Genomic DNA, 17,509 nt, shown 5'->3' on the forward strand with positions numbered 1-17,509 from the left:
ACACACATACTTAAACCATCTCATATTCTACTTATTACACTTCTTTTAAAATTTTAAAAAAGCTCCCACAACTAAATTACCTACCATTCTACCTTTTACACAAACATTCTTAAATTACCCTATTTCACATATTGTTACACCCATTTTAAATATTTTTAAAAAATCATTTTTTTTCATCCACCCACCAATCAAACTTATCGTTTTCTTTCTTTTATGTCAATTTTGTTCTTCAAGACCAGAAAACATTCAACCAAGCTTAAAAAACCAGTTTTGATGATCGGAATGGATAAAAAAGGTGTTTTTGTTGTGTCATTTTTTTAATTATACACTTCATATGGTTTCTTTATCCATATATATTTTTCTCCCTGGCTTTGAGTTGAAACTTCGTTTTGAATTATTTGTCTTTCTTCATCTTTTTTCTTTTTAGGTTTTAGTTTTCTAAAAATGAAGACCCTCTGTTTGATATCTGCATAGTGTTAGAGGACTTACGGATGATACACACATATTATGTTCAGATTATAAGAGGCCCAAAATTTTCTTTTAAAAGGCAACATATATATATATATATATTAATGATAAGGTGTGTAATGAGCATTTAAAAAAAAAAAATTGTCTTTGAGAGTAATTTTATTAATGAATATTTTAATAATATTAAAAATAAGTGTGTAAAAAGTAAAAAAATATATATATATCAATAGACTTATCCTTTTCTTAACATTGTTATCTAATATATATATAAAATAAATTAGATAATTAATAAATAAATATATAATAATCACCGCACATCATTAATTTTTATATTTAATTAGAAAATACAATTATTAAAAACTCGTCCTATGTGTTACGCAAGTTGTATTGTCATTTTTGGAATTCACTCAGAAAAATATACAACCATATGATTGGCTGATGTTAATCGGAAGAAATTGATGGTTCGTGAATTAGCGTCTAATAATTGCCTTTTAAGCAAATGATAAAATTGAGGTCCCGTTCATTTTACTTATTTGAGTTTAGAATTTGAGTTTTACTACAGTAAAAAGTTTTCAGAAACAGTCACATCTAATTTTTTTACTACAGTAAAAAGCTCTCACATAAAATCACATCTTAACTCGAATTAAAAACTCGAATCAACGAACTCAACGGACTCTGAATAATAAGGGTAAATTGCACGAATAGTTTCTAAACTCTTTAAAAGGTGATAATTTGATCTCTAAATTTTTTTTAACGAAACGAATCTCAAACCATTTAAAAAAGTATAATGTAATCATTTCCGTCAGATATCGTATAAAAAATAACGATATAATAACCTAAAAATATGATATTATAGTTTTTTACGAGGTAATTTTTTAATCCTAATCAACTTTAATAGATTAGATTTTAATCCTTATTTTTAAAGGATATTACACATTTTTAAATAATTTAAGACACATTTAATTAAAAAGAAATTGAGAACTAAAGTGTCAATTTTTTACAAATTTGAAAATCATTCGTGTTAATTACCCGAATAATAATAAAAAACACTGACAAATTTATTCCCACGCATCAATCTCCCTATATATACACACATACGATTCTATCGAGAGAGAAAAAATTCTTTTTTTTTTTCCTTGAAGAGAGAGACAGAAATATTCTTTGGAGTTGGCGAGAATAGAAGGAAAAGGAGAAGAAAAGATCGATAGAAAAGAAAATGGCCGCGACGATTAATGGAAATGAATCACTGGCAACAGAAGTTCGTTTTGCGCCTGTAACTTCGGAGAAAAAGGTTCGGAAAGATCTGGAAACTTTGCTTCCCAAGCCATGTAAGTGCTTTTTTTTTTTTTTCTGATGTTTTTCTCTTTTTCTTTCGCGAGATATGTGTCCTTTGTTGAAATTGAAATGGATCTGTAATTTTATGGCTTGTTGTCGACAAGAAAGTGTTGTTAATAAAAAGGTAAACTAACAGTTGTTGATACATTGTTTGTGAAAAGTACTTCTTCTCTCTCTGTTTTTTTTTTTTGAAAGAGATTGTGAAAAGTACCGTGAGAAGGGATTATGGAAATCTGGTGATCCGAAATGGAAGTTTTGAAAGGAATCTTGGAAGATTTGAGTCATTTTGAAACTCACTTAATACAACAACACTGTTTCTCAAAAAATGTAGATCTCAGAATGCCTAAGACCACTTGGTCTACTGGTAAGGGGGTTTGAGTGTTTGAGTGGGATGGAGTTTGGGGAGAGGTTGCGGGCTGTATCCCGTGTTGTATTAAAACAAAAACAAAAACAAAAAAAAGGAAAAAGGTGTAGATCCCAGAATGACACGCGACATTACTTTCTTGTTTTTATTTTATTTTTTGTTCTTTTATTAAAAGTAACATGTCATTACTTAAGCAATCATCATTTGCTTATTTTTGGAAAGATACATGCCAGTCAAATTCTGACATCATCTCATTTTCAATGAAAGTTTTAACATGATACGCACATCAAACTTGCACAATGTTCTTTTCATTTAAATTGTGACACTATCATTTCCTTTTCTAGAGCTTTTGCTAAAGTTCACCTGCATAATCCTTCTTTACCAAGTAAGATTTGGATCCATCTGTTGGTGTTAGAAAATAAAGTAAAGGGGATTATACAATGAGATATTGTTATTACAAGTGTGTACACAAGTTAAGCTATAACTTCACTGGAGAGTATCAGAAAACCGGGAGTCTCTCTAAGCGTTTGTGTGCTACTACTTAAAACGTAGCTTTGCACTATAATATTGCTGATTGGAAAAGTAAGGTACTATTTTTCTGTTTGTGTTGTTTGCTAATATGTATATATGCTTGTGTCAGATTTGGCAAGAGCATTGGTAGCTCCTGATACAGATAATCCAAATGGAACTCCAGGACATGAGCATAACAACCTGAGTGTTCTTCAGCAGCATGTGGCATTTTTCGACCAAGACAATAACGGAATTGTCTATCCTTGGGAAACTTACACTGGTAAGATCATAAGCTTTTACCAACTTAGCTTAATATTTCTTAGTATAGATTTATCTAATGTGGTATCAAATAAGCAGCATAGTTCAATCTTTCTTTTATACTTAGTAACTTCTCATCTCTTTCTTCGCCTCTTCTTCAATCAGGAATGCGTGCCATTGGTGTCAATGTAATTTTCTCCTTTATTCTGGCCATCATTATAAATGTGGGACTCAGTTTCTTAACTCTGCCTGTAAGTTAATGTTATTTATTAAATCCTCTGGTATTGCCATTTGTTTATCAAAAGACTATGTGCCTGTTCTCAACATCCTATTGAGGGTGTGTCACTTGTACATGCCATTGTTTTCATTCAACTTGCATTAGATATAAAAGAATTCAGAACATTAAACTCTAGTATAGCGTGTTAAAAATATTAAGGGCCCATTTGGTTCACGCATTCAAGTCAGTGATTCTAATTCATTAGTGGGAACTTTGTGAGAGAACTAATGGTGGGAAATTTTTGAATTCAAATTCTGTGAAGGAAAACATTTAGTAGAATCAAAATCATGGGTTTAAATACATTTCCCAAACGGCCCTAAGATGTGCTTTTACGTCTACTCTGCAGTAAAACATGTTTGAGTAATTAGATGGCCTAAACAAGATGGTTTCTTGAGAATAATCTATTTATTAGGTACAAGAATAAGTATATAGCCATCATACTTTTTTTTTCCCTATTATTTTCTTTTCATGCATCTGGTGAGAATCATTACATTGTTTTATATGCTTCCTTCCCTATTTGCCTCTGTATAGATGGTTATTGTCGAAGGCAGTGCAGAAATTTGAGTTCGTATATATTTAATTCGGTTATTATGTTAAATTTCAGGGATGGATCCCTTCTCCATTATTTCCGATATACATCAGCAATATTCATAAAGCCAAGCACGGTAGTGATTCTGGAACATACGACACAGAGGGAAGGTACGTTATTTTAAGTCAAAGTAGAACACAGATCAACTGCAATATTGTGCTAAAGGACTAAGAACGTTTGTTATATTTTCGTCTATATACTTTATTGTCCTTTTACTGTTTTCTTTTCGTTTCCAAAGTTTGTTTACTTTCTCATTTTTCAGCCAGACTATAGTTGTTTGCCAAGTTTCTTTTACAGTTTTTCTCATTTCTTATCTTCAGCCCTCCATCAAAAAAAAAATAAATAAATAAATATAAATAAAATCTTAAGATGCTGAAATATCCAATTACCTTTTGAAGGAAAGACTCCTGAAATTTTAAAGTAAAGTATCAATATGCCTGCAGGAAAAACAAAATAACCCCTTGCATAATTCTTTTCTCAAAAAATTTACATGATCAGCCGATTTGTAGGAAATGAGAAGTGATCAAATTACATATTTTTTTCTTTTTATTCAAAAATTGTTTATTCAATCAGATCATACATATTTCTTTGTTATGTTTAATAATTGCTTTAAGTTCTAACATTCTTATATGACCTTATTCAATGGAATAAATCCAGGTTCATGCCGGTAAATTTCGAAAACATGTTCAGCAAGTATGCTCAATCAGTGCCTGACAAGTTCACTCTCAAAGAGCTCTGGAAAATGACGGAGGGAAATCGTGTTCCATTCGATTTCTTTGGCTGGTACATTTTTCTGTCTCCTGAATCTTCCTTGATTTATTTATTATTTTTTTTCCCTTTTCCTTTTCCATATACCTAGCCTGTTCTAAATTTGATTGTGGCTAATTGCAGGTTTGCGGCGAAGCTGGAATGGGGACTTGTGTATGTTGTCGCAAGGGACCGACAAGGTTTTGTGTCTAAAGAAGCCATCCGACGAGTTTTTGATGGAAGTTTGTTTGAGTATTTGGCGAAGAACAAGCATTCATATCCGGAGTAAAGGCAATGCTCACTTTTTCTATTAGTTGGAAAAGTCGAAGGCAGTGCAGAAATTTGAGTTCGTATATATTTAATTCGGTTATTATGTTAAATTTCAGGGATGGATCCCTTCTCCATTATTTCCGATATACATCAGCAATATTCATAAAGCCAAGCACGGTAGTGATTCTGGAACATACGACACAGAGGGAAGGTACGTTATTTTAAGTCAAAGTAGAACACAGATCAACTGCAATATTGTGCTAAAGGACTAAGAACGTTTGTTATATTTTCGTCTATATACTTTATTGTCCTTTTACTGTTTTCTTTTCGTTTCCAAAGTTTGTTTACTTTCTCATTTTTCAGCCAGACTATAGTTGTTTGCCAAGTTTCTTTTACAGTTTTTCTCATTTCTTATCTTCAGCCCTCCATCAAAAAAAAAATAATAAATAAATAAATATAAATAAAATCTTAAGATGCTGAAATATCCAATTACCTTTTGAAGGAAAGACTCCTGAAATTTTAAAGTAAAGTATCAATATGCCTGCAGGAAAAACAAAATAACCCCTTGCATAATTCTTTTCTCAAAAAAATTTACATGATCAGCCGATAAAAAAAAAAAAAATATATATAAATATAAATAAAATCTTAAGATGCTTCTGAAATATCCAATTACCTTTTGAAGGAAAGACTCCTGAAATTTTAAAGTAAAGTATCAATATGCCTGCAGGAAAAACAAAATAACCCCTTGCATAATTCTTTTCTCAAAAAAATTTACATGATCAGCCGATTTGTAGGAAATGAGAAGTGATCAAATTACATATTTTTTTCTTTTTATTCAAAAATTGTTTATTCAATCAGATCATACATATTTCTTTGTTATGTTTAATAATTGCTTTAAGTTCTAACATTCTTATATGACCTTATTCAATGGAATAAATCCAGGTTCATGCCGGTAAATTTCGAAAACATGTTCAGCAAGTATGCTCAATCAGTGCCTGACAAGTTCACTCTCAAAGAGCTCTGGAAAATGACGGAGGGAAATCGTGTTCCATTCGATTTCTTTGGCTGGTACATTTTTCTGTCTCCTGAATCTTCCTTGATTTATTTATTATTTTTTTTCCCTTTTCCTTTTCCATATACCTAGCCTGTTCTAAATTTGATTGTGGCTAATTGCAGGTTTGCGGCGAAGCTGGAATGGGGACTTGTGTATGTTGTCGCAAGGGACCGACAAGGTTTTGTGTCTAAAGAAGCCATCCGACGAGTTTTTGATGGAAGTTTGTTTGAGTATTTGGCGAAGAACAAGCATTCATATCCGGAGTAAAGGCAATGCTCACTTTTTCTATTAGTTGGAAAAGCTTATTAGTGACACCATTTAATTGTAACCAAAACCAGAAGTAAAGAAAAAGAACTTGGCACTTTGTCATGAAAACACAAGTTATAGTTAATCAGACAAGTCTACTACTAGGTTAGCTTGTACAAAAGTTGGACACGGATATAGTTGGCTTATGAATGGATTTCGATGAAGTTTCAGAACTTGGCACTGACTAGAATTAAAGAGTTTTATAGAAATCTCAGGTAATTACTGTACATTCTTGGTAGTTTATGTTACAGGAGTCAATTTTCTTTACGGAAATAGCTTATTACTGATAAACTAATGGTATAAGTGATTGACCATTGTAAAACTCATAAAAAGTTCGGCCATCCATCTAACTTTTTCTAGATACTAGTTTTGTATCGTGCTCCGTATTGTCGTGTTAGAGATACTTAGAGAGTTTATTATTTACTGAATAATAAGAAATTCATTTATACAACCATTTAAGAATTTTTGAATCTATTGTAAAAAGAAATATATGTGTAAAGATAACAATTGACGAAAAAAATTAAGTACGGATATATTTGAAGAAAATTATTCTAATAATTGACAAAAAATGAAATAAGAACACGTGAAAAAATTACTTTCATAGGAGTAAAGTGGAAAAATATATATTTTTAAAAGCGCACAAAAATTTAAAATGTTATAAAACATTCACAAAAAAAAAAAAAAAAGATCAAAAAGTAAAAAAAAAAAAAAAAAAGAGGAAAAAAAGAAGGTAAGTGGAGGAGATGTCACATGGTAGCCTCATACAAAAGAGCTTTTAACTCTTTTATGTTTGTTAGATTATTTTAATTCTTAATTAATTAAAACAAATAAAAAATTAAAAAATTAAAAAAGCTTCTCAACCTTTAAACATAAGAAGAAGAGACAAAGCAACAAGCATTTGATCAAAGAGAAACCTTCCGATATAAACATGACGGATAAGAAAGGATTTAGATTTTCTACTATGTAATCATGTTTGATAACTTTTTCTGGTAGAACGATATTTGAGAGCTTGAACTGTATGGAAAAGTACTATATATAGCTAGATGAGATGAAAAGTGAAAACCTAAAAACCCAACAAGAACGAATCTTCAAAACATTCGCTGGATCAACATATGCATACTTAAATTCAAGAAAGATAAAATACTTTTAAGCCATGAACAGAAAACACATCTAGCTAATTTCATCATTTTAAAGTGGAGGCCACTTAACGAAGTTTTGTACATTTAAAAGATGCTAAAACATATCACTTAGGTGGACCTTAAGGGAGGGAGGGGATTATCACTTGAGGTTTAGAGGGGATTATCACTTGAGGTTTAGTTATTACCCTGCACAAGCAAACTTTGTACATTTAAAAGATGCTAAAACATAACACTTAGGTGGACCTTAAGGGAGGGAGGGGATTATCACTTGACGTTTAGAGGGGATTATCACTTGAGGTTTAGTTATTACCCTGCACAAGCAAGAAGTTCTCAGATTTCACCTCAACTAAATACTCAGTGCTAACTGTCTTTTTCATCCACTCGTGATTAGGTAGTTCAAAACAATGACCCTCTATTTGATTAGATTCTCTGGTCACTAATTAAAAACCATTCAATGTGATTAATCTGGACACTAATACTGACTGCCAAGTTTACAAAATTTTATTGAAAAGGTAGAACTCTGGTCAATCGGTGATTTACATGGGGAAATTGGGTGGCATAAGAAACTTAAGACATGGAATAAAGTGTTTGTTGTAGTCACTGAACCAACTTCTGTGGCAGATGCTTTGCAGCAGGATAAGTGGAAACAGTCTATGACAGATGTGTATCTAGCTTTGTTCAGAAGCAAATACTTGGAGCTTGGTTGAGTTACTTGCCGGAAGAAAGGCCAATGGATGCAAATGGTTAAGGAAAATCCTGATGGGACAGTGAATAAGTACAAGGCCACGTTGCCGGCAAAGGTTTTCACCAGAGAATAAGTACAAGGTCTTCAAGCTTCATGACCTTGGTTTGATTAGATCTATCAGGCTCTTGTCCAGCTTGGTTTTTATTCTGAAGAAAAACATATCGATCTTTATTCATTTAAGGAGAGTGGAAATGTCAGTTTTTGTGTTGGTGTTTGTTGATGACATCTTGGTGACCGGAAATAATTCAGCAGAAGTGCAATGATTGATCATACAATCGCATCGCACTTTTGCTCTTAAGGACCTTGGAGAACCTGGATTATTTTCTAGGCATATAAGTGAAGCAGACACAAGAAGGGTTTCATCTGTCCACCAAAAATGTGACTAATTTACTACTTGAAACTAAGATGCAGTTTGCCAAGTCTGTTTCAGCCCCTATGACTAAAGGTGAAAATTTGGTCTCTTATGGAAGTGATCCTATTGAAGATGTGCAACTTTATAGGAGTGTCGTATGTGCTCTGCAGTGCAGTACGTTACTGTCGCAAGGGCAAAACTAGCTTTTAGTGTGAATCAAGTACGCCAGTTTATGCAATCGCCACTTTGAGCTCATTGGAAGGCTGTGAAGAGGATACTAAAGTATCTGGCAAAGGCTTCGCGTCATGGATTACACCTTAGGAGAGGTCCAGAAACTGAGCTTTACTTCGTGGGGTTTTGTGATGCTGATTGGGCATCTAATATTGAGGATTGAAGGTTAACTTCAAGGCACTATGTCTACCTTGGTAAGAATCTAATAGCTTGGCAATCGAAGAAGCCACATACAATCTCCAAATCTTCCGCAGAAGCTGAATATCAGAGCCTAGCAAGCTTGGTAGCAGAAATGACTTAGATTCAATCCTTACTAAGTTGAGCCTAGTACAACTTCAGTAGTGTGGTGTGACAACCTTAATATTGTCGTTATTGCAACAAATCCAATTTTATATGCCAGACCAAAACATATAAGAGATATATCTGTATTTTGAAAGAGAAAAAGTTTTATACAAAAAGACAGAAGTAAGGCATGCGCCTTCAATAGACTAGGTTGCGGATATTTTTTCAAAAGCTTGCTCTAGTTCTAAGTTTGGGATTATGCGTAACAATCTCAAAGTCGGAGACTTTACAACTCTAAGTTTGAGAGGAGCTGTTATGAATAACGAGTTAGTTACAAGTTAGTTCGATTAGCTACTAGAATCTTGTAATTACTAAGCTAGAAAGATAAACTTGTGACTCTTATTAACCTAATTCAACTTGTACAGAAGTTATGATTAATGAGATAATTATCTTTTTTTAGAAATGAGTTCTTTCTTTTCATCTCTTTCTTTCTTCACAAAATTCCTTTTAGCTTCTATTTCATACATGGTATCAAAGCAACGAACAACATCGATCACATCTGACCTTGAACTTCTTGACAAATTTCTTTTAGCTTTTATTTCTTATATGGTATCAAACCAACCAAAACAAATATTGATTCACAATTTACTTGATCTGACCTCAATTTTCATTGGCGCGATAATTATTATTATCGACTTTTTAAAAAATCAGATGATTTGGAACAAATCTTGAAAAATGATCCAGTAAAAATTCTTTTAATCCACTTTGACAACAACTCATTTCCAATGAAATTAGAATAACTTAAAATTTTGTTGGTCAGTCTTTTATTTATAAAGCAAACAAGAGTGAAAATTGGTTATTTATTTTCAATGTGGGACACGTGTATGCTTTGTCCTCTACCACGAGTTCAACATGAATGATACGTAAAGGGATTTAATGAACCTGTCCTGGTAGTGGAAGGGGTCCTGGTAGTGGAAGGGGTGTAACGCTCTTAACATGAATGATACGTAAAGGGATTTAATGAACCTGTCCTGGTAGTGGAAGGGGTCCTGGTAGTGGAAGGGGTTTAACGCTCTTCCCGAGCCAGCTGCTAAAAATTGCACCAGTTCAAAAGAAACATTAACTTAATGCTTAATATAGAAATATAATTCTTTAGCAGAATCTTAAAATTATAAATTTCATATCTTAAGACCTCTTAACTTATCATGAGATTTTGAACCGTTCTTACTCAATCAATTGGAACTTCTATTTTAGCACTTACTTATATCACGAGAACTATATGAGCTCAAACTCAGTAAGTAAACCATATAATAATTTCCACTTTAAAAATACATTTCTTTAACATTTAGAGTCCTTTTCTATAACATTCATCTTATGTTATTAGAACCTCTTTCATATGGCCCCTATCTTGGAATCTCTTATTCCTCAAGGATTTGAACCTTTGCTTTATCATACTTTAATCAGTTCATAATAAACACAAGATTCATATCATACTCTGAAAACACTTTTTAAATTTCAATCTCATGAAAGTATTCTAACAATAACATATATAAATTAGAAACATTCATTAAAAGCATACTACTGTTCAATTGATGCAGTGGAAGGTCTACTTATATAGTATTTTACAACTTGCTTTCTGTGATAGTTTGTCCTCAAAATTTAAAAAAGCTTCCTTCTTTCTTCTTCCTACATCTCTTTCTCTCTAACTTTCTCTTTCTAGCTCTTTCCCATATGAAAGATGGAATAAACTCTAAATCCAGCACCTATTTATAGTATGTCATCTTACATTCTAGCCCTTGGATCAAAACACAAGTGGGTAGATCCTTGCCATTGTTTCTATATCTAATATCTACCCTTGAATCATAAACTATTTTGGCTAAATCTTAGCCATTGATTCCATCAAGATAATTTCTCATTATTCTAAGTGTCTATTAATGGTTTCTCATCTTAACAAGTGTCTACTAATGATTTCTCATCTTGACAAGTGTCCACCAATGGTTTTCTAACTTGACAAGTGTCCATCAATGATTTCAAAATAGTTTCAGGCTAATCATGAGATTAGAACAACAATGGATAAGTTCAAAGTATGAAAATTTAATATCGACTCGACTTCAACTTCAAGAAAAACAAACATGCGACTCATATTTTAAGGCATTCTTGTCGATGGATAAATTTAATATGAACAAATTATTAGCGTGACATATAGAAACCTTTAATGGTTTTATTGTCATGTATTACATTAAAAATTTATCGACTTTTTAATTTAGCCCTTTGGTCTAAGTCGGGGCCGATAAAAATATTATTTTATCGCCATTACTAAGTCACCGCATATTAAATTATGGGGGTTTTTATTTTATTTACATTTAGGATTTGCATGTTCTATTTTATTACAAGTGTCAGAGAAGACATAAAAAGTTTCGCAGAAGAGTAGATTACCCAAAACATATCACGTGATTGGAACGAGTATGCAGTTGAAGTCATCTTCTCTTGTCGTTTTAAACTTTTGTTGTATTTATTCAGTTGTCGCTGTTCATGTTTGCTGTTGCTTTAAAAGATTTATCGTCGTTAATGAGCTTGCGCCATTTTGAATGTTATTGACGTTGTTTATAATTATTACTTTGATGTAGTTTTACTACTTTGTTGTTCGAGTTGTCGTTTCATATTCTTACATTGTTTATGGTGTTTCCGTTTTTTATCCTTTTGATGTTTGCCTTTTCATCATTGTTGTATATGCTTTGTTGTTGTTTCCTGTAGTTGTGGTTGGGCAGTATGGTCGTCTTCGTTTTTCATGTCATCTAAATTATATTGTTCACATTGTTGTGGTTCGGCAGTATGGTCGTCTTCGTTTTTCATGTCATCTAAATTATATTGTTCACTTTGATTGTTCGCCGGAATGTTGTTGCTTTCCAATTCATACTGTCGTTTTTCATGTTCATTTTCATTTGGACAAATTACACAGTTTCTCTCGAACTATTATCCTTGTCACAAAATATCCCCTAAACTTTAATTTGTAACACTGTTTTTCTTAAACTTCAAAATTCTTGCAAAATTTTTCCTTCTGTTAAATTTTTAATAGAAAATGACACTTGACACTCATTTACACCGAGAATTATGGCATTGAATGTACAATTACGAAGATACTCTTCAAATGAATTTGGGTTCTTTGCTTTTAGATTTTGATGATATTTGCTTTCACCAGAATTTTAATAGCAGATTTTCTAAAACCTTCCAAAATACGTGAAACCCATAATTCTCATTAAGAAAATAAGGGGGAAAATAAAATAAGTATTAAGTGGCAGTATTGGGGTTGTCGGATACGTTGATTTTTGGAGGTGTTTCAACATAAACACCCACAAACCTAGTTAAAGTTCTGGGTTAATCTCAACATAGTTAAAGTTCAGAATTAATCTCAACCTAGTTAAAATTTTGGGTTAATCTCATAAATAGTCTCTAATTAAAGTTCTGGGTTAATCTAACGAAAAAAAAAAGAATTTTTCAGTTAATTTATAAAGAATTTTATATGATATTAGAAATTTTTTCCCTTTTCATTTCAATAATAAATTAGATCAATATATATTTTACATATAATATATATTATACTATGTATTATTATACCATTAACATTTTACATATAACAAACCCTCCTAATTGGGTGTGCACTTATAATCACCAAAATAGTGCTTTTCATCTCATAATTAGTATGCACAATTCTAGTAATTAGGCAATTAAAGACTTAATGTATAATTACGTAGTAATAATCATAGAAAAAACTTAAACTCAAATTGTGGGAGTTTCCCGTAGAGGTTTCCTCCAAATATATGCGTATGCCACTAAATGCGGCGAGCACACGGTATTCTTTAGTAAAAGGTAAAAGAATAGTTCGCTCTGCGCTCACCGCATGGCTGCAGAACAATGATATCCATTTGATTTCCCCGAGTAATTTATTACCTAACATTACTATTTGCTACAAAAAAAAAAAAAAAATCAAATGGAGACGGAAATCTCGAGGTATCATTGGTTGAACAATGATATTGATAATATTACATCATTAATTGGCTGCAAATTTCTTCTAAAGATATTTGAAATTGCTCCAGAATTCCAACTTTTCATAGCTCTTTATATGTAAAACAAAGTTCAGAGCTTTTTGAAAGTTTAGTTCATGCTAAAATTTGCTCTATTTCAGGCCACTTTGTAGCTTCTTTAGTTGTGAAGGATCATTGACTTATTTAATTTAAATATTTGTGTTTATCTTAAAAAAAAAAAAAAAAAAAAAAATAGAACTTAGTAGTGAAGCCCCGAAGTCTCCTTATTGATGGGAGCGGATTACTATGAGGTAAAGCCTTGTAGTTTTACAGACTAATGTTTTTAAACTTTAAAGTCGGAGATGAAAGAACACTTTCATATTTAGTTTTACTTTTATTTGATGTCCGAGATGGGTAAATTTATGAAAAATTCTTGAGCTTTTTTATGATTTTCTTTATTTTTCGTCTTTGAAAAAAAAAATTAAAATGACATCAAAAAATTATGAAATTTTACAAATACGATCCATATATTTTTCTGAGCATGCAAAACATATCCTCAAAAAATGACAAAAAAATAAAACGCTGTTAAAAAGCCCCCGACCCGCGTAGTGGGGCGCCCAAGGGCTGGGATGAGTAAAAAATTTACATTTTTATTTATCTTTTTCATTCTCAAATTAATATACGATTTTTAAGAATTAATGCAACAACCGGCACCATTTTTTAATGAATATTCTATTTTTTTATGATTTTCTTTATTTTTTGCCTTTGAAAAATAAAATAAAATAAAAACGATGTCAAACAATTATGAAATTTTACAGCCAGGATCTTTACATTTTTCTGGGCATGCCTGCAAAAATGGCCTCAAAAAATAACAAAAAAAAGTAAAACGCTGTCAAAAAGCCTCCGGCCCACGTAGTGAGGCGCTCAGGGGCCGGGATGGGTAAAAAATTTATATTTTTATTTATGTTTTGCATTCTAAAATTAATATACAATTTTTAGGAATTAATTCAATAGGCGGTACTATTTTTTTTAACAAATATTCTATTTTTTTTTATGATTTTCTATATTTTTTGCCTTTGAAAAATAAAATAAAATAAAAACGACGTCAAAAATTTATGAAATTTTGCAGACACAATCCTTACATTTTTCCGGACATGCAGCAAAAAATGGCCTCACAAAATGACAAAGAAAAGTAACACGCTGTTCAAAAGACCCCGGCCCGCGTAATTGGGGGCCCATGGGCCAGGATGGGTCAAAAACTTACATTTTTATTTATATTTTACATTCTAAAATTAATATACAATTTTTAGGAATTAATGTAACAAGCGACACTATTTTTTTGATGAATATTCTATTTTTTATGATTTTCTTTATTTTTCAGCTTTGAAAAATAAAATAAAATAAAAATGACGTCAAAAAATTGTTGAAATTTGTAGACACAATCCCTACATTTTTCTGGACATCCTAGGAAAAAAAGCCTCAGAAAATGAGAAAAAAAAGTAAAACGCTGTTAAAAAACCCCCGGCCAACGTAGGTAGGTGCCCTGGGGTAGGAATGGGTCAAAAATTTACATTTTTATTTTTATTCTGCATTCAAAAATTAATATTCTATTTTTAGGAGTTAATACAACAAGCGGCACCATTTTTTGATGAATATTCTATTTTTTATTTTTTTTGTTATTTTTTGTCTTTAAAAAATAAAATAAAATAAAAATGATGTAAAAAAATTATGAAATTTTGCAGACATGATCCTTACATTTTCATGGGCATGCCTACAAAAAATGGCCTAAAAATGACAAAAAAAAAATAAAACGTTGTTAAAAAGCCCCCATCTCACGCAGTGGGGCGCGCAGGGAATGAGATGGGTCAAAAATTTATATTTTTAGATATGTTTGGCATTCTAAAATTAATATACGATTTTTAAAAATTAATACAACAAGCAGCGCCATTTTTTATGCATATTATATTTTTTATGATTTTCTTTATTTTTTGTCTTTAAAAAATAAAATAGAATAAAATTGACAGCAAACAATTATGAAATTTTGCATACACGATCCTTACATTTTTTGGGCATGCCTGCAAAAAATGTAATAAAAAATGACAAAAAAAGCAAAACATTGTCAAAAAGCCCCAGACCTGCGTAGTGAGACGCCCAGGGGCCGGGATGGGTAAACAATTTACAATTTTATTTATGTTTTGCATTCTAAAATTAATATATAATTTTTAAGAATTAATGCATGAAGTAGCACCATTTTTTGACGAATATTCTATTTTTTTTATGATTTTCTTTATTTTTTGTCTTTAAAAAGTAAAGACGACGATAAAAAATTATGAAATCTTGCGGACACAATTCTTACATTTTTCTGGGCATGCGTGCAAAAAATAACCTCAAAAAATGACAAAAAGAAGTAAAACACCCTTAAAAAGCCCTCGGCCTTTCTAGTGCGGCGCCCAGGGGCCGGGATAGGTCAAAAATTTACATTTTTATATATGTTTTGCTTTCTAAAATTAATATATAATTTTTAGGAATTAATGTATGCAGTGGCACCATTTTTTTGGAATATTCTTTTTTTTTTTACAATTTTCTTTATTTTTCATATTTGAAAAATAACATAAAATAAAATTGATATCAAACTGTTATGAAATTTTGCATACACGATCATTACATTTTTACGAGTATGCTTGCAAAAAATGGCATTAACAAATGACGAGCAAAAGTAAGACACTGTCAAAAAGCGTCCGGCCCGCGTAGTGGGGCGCCCAAGGGTCGGGATGGGTAAAAAATTTATATTTTTATTTATGTTTTGCATTCTAAAATTAATATACGATTTTTAGGAATTAATGCAACAAGTAGCACCATTTTTTGATGAATATTATATTTTTAATGACTTTCTTCTTTTTCGTCTTTGAAAAATAAAATAAAATAAAATTGATGTCAAATAATTATGAAATTTTTCATACACGATCCTCACATTTTTTGGGTACGCCTGCAAAAAATGACAAAGAAAAGTAAAATGTTGTTAAAAGGCCCCTGGCTCGCACAATGGGGCGCCCATAGGAAGGGATGGGTAAAAAATTTATATTTTTATTTGTGTTTTGCATTCTCAAATTAATATACGATTTTTAGAAATCAATGCAACAAGCGGCACCATTTTTTGATGAATACTCTATTTTTTATGATTTTCTGTCTTTTTTGTCTTTGAAAAAAAAAAAATTGACCTCAAACAATTATCAAATTTTGCATTACGATCCATACATTTTTCTGGACATGCCTCGAATAAATGGCCTCTGAAAATGACAAAAAAAGTAAAACGCTGTCAAAAAGCCCCCAGCCTGCGTAGTGGGCCGCCCAGGGGCCTAGATGAGTCAAAAATTTACATTATTATGTTTGTTTTGCATTCTAAAATTAATATACGATTTTTAGGAATTAATGCAACAAGCGGCACCATTTTTTGATGAATATTATATTTTTTTGTGATTTTCCTTATTTTTTCTCTTTGAAAAATAAAAATGACGTCAAAAAAATATGAAATTTTGCAGACACTATCCTTACATTTTTATGGGAATGTCTGTGTAAAATGTCCTCCAAATGACAGAAAAAAGTAACAAGTTGTTAAAAAGGCCCCGGTCCGCGTATTGGGGCACCCAGGGGCTGGGATGGGTAACAAATTTACATTTTGATTGATTTTTTGCATTCTAAGATTAATATATGATTTTTAGGAATTAATGGACCAAGTGACATCATTTTTTGGTGAATATTCTATTTTTTATGATGTCTTGTATTTTTCATCTTTGAAAAATAAAATAAAATAAAATTGTCGTCTAATAATTGTGAAGTTTTGCATATAGGATCCATACATTTTTCTGGGAATTCCTGTAAAAAACGGCCTTAAACGCTGACAAAAAAAGTAAAACGCTGTCAAAAAGTCTCCGGCTCGCGTAGTGGGGTGCCCTGGGGCGTGGATGGGTCAAAAATTTACATTTTTTTATGTTGTACATTCTAAAATTAAGATTAGATTTTTAAGAGTTAATGCAACAAGCGGCACCATTTTTTGATGAATATTCTATTTTTTATGATTTTATTTATTTTTCATATTTGAAAAATAAAATAAAATAAAAACAACGTCAAAAAATTATAAAATTTTGCAGACACGATCCTTACATTTTTCTGGGCATGCCCACAAAAAAGGCCTCAAAAAATGATAAAAAAGTAAAACGATGTTAAAAAGCCCTTAACCTGCGTAGTAAGGGCGTCCAGGGGCCGGGATGGGTAAAAAATTTACATTTTTACTTATGTTTTACATTCTAAAATTAATATATAATTTTTAAGAATTAATGCAATAAGCGACACCATTTTTTTGATGAATATCCTATTTTTTATGATTTTCTTTATTTATTGTCTCTGAAAAACAGAATAAAATTAAAACGACGTCAAAAAATTATGAAATTTTGCAGATACGATCCTTACATTTTTATGGGCATACCAGCAAAAAATAGGCTCTAAAAATGACAAAAAAAAGTAAAACATTGTTAAAACCCCCCAACCTGCGTAGTGTGGGGC

General features: G+C 31.5%; 2 protein-coding genes and 1 non-coding gene across 3 annotated transcripts; 2 read left to right on the forward strand and 1 right to left on the reverse strand.

Annotated features, from left to right (window-relative positions):
* Window positions 1-1,598: 1,598 nt before the first annotated feature.
* LOC21386210 (peroxygenase) lies at window positions 1,599-6,513 on the forward strand. Its single transcript, XM_024171306.1, has 7 exons — window positions 1,599-1,796; window positions 2,808-2,957; window positions 3,101-3,186; window positions 3,817-3,911; window positions 4,459-4,584; window positions 4,693-4,862; window positions 6,165-6,513. Exons 1-6 carry the CDS (start codon window positions 1,685-1,687, stop codon window positions 4,835-4,837), a joined length of 714 nt encoding a protein of 237 aa, XP_024027074.1. The 5' UTR covers window positions 1,599-1,684; the 3' UTR covers window positions 4,838-4,862; window positions 6,165-6,513.
* LOC112093241 (peroxygenase-like) lies at window positions 4,920-6,158 on the forward strand (the record flags this gene model as incomplete). The annotated part of the gene is made up of 3 exons (XM_024171305.1): window positions 4,920-5,029; window positions 5,761-5,886; window positions 5,995-6,158. Coding segments are annotated over 3 exons (381 nt in total), but the record flags the coding sequence as incomplete, so codon positions are not given.
* Window positions 6,514-12,716: 6,203 nt separating the features above from the next.
* LOC112093243 lies at window positions 12,717-12,831 on the reverse strand. Its single transcript, XR_002902963.1, has one exon. It is a non-coding gene; the product is annotated as a U5 spliceosomal RNA (small nuclear RNA).
* Between the last annotated feature and the right edge of the window lie 4,678 nt (window positions 12,832-17,509).

The sequence above is a fragment of the Morus notabilis genome, unplaced genomic scaffold (assembly GCF_000414095.1).
Source record: "Morus notabilis unplaced genomic scaffold, ASM41409v2 Scaffold1230, whole genome shotgun sequence".
In the NCBI taxonomy this organism is placed as follows: Eukaryota; Viridiplantae; Streptophyta; class Magnoliopsida; order Rosales; family Moraceae; genus Morus; species Morus notabilis.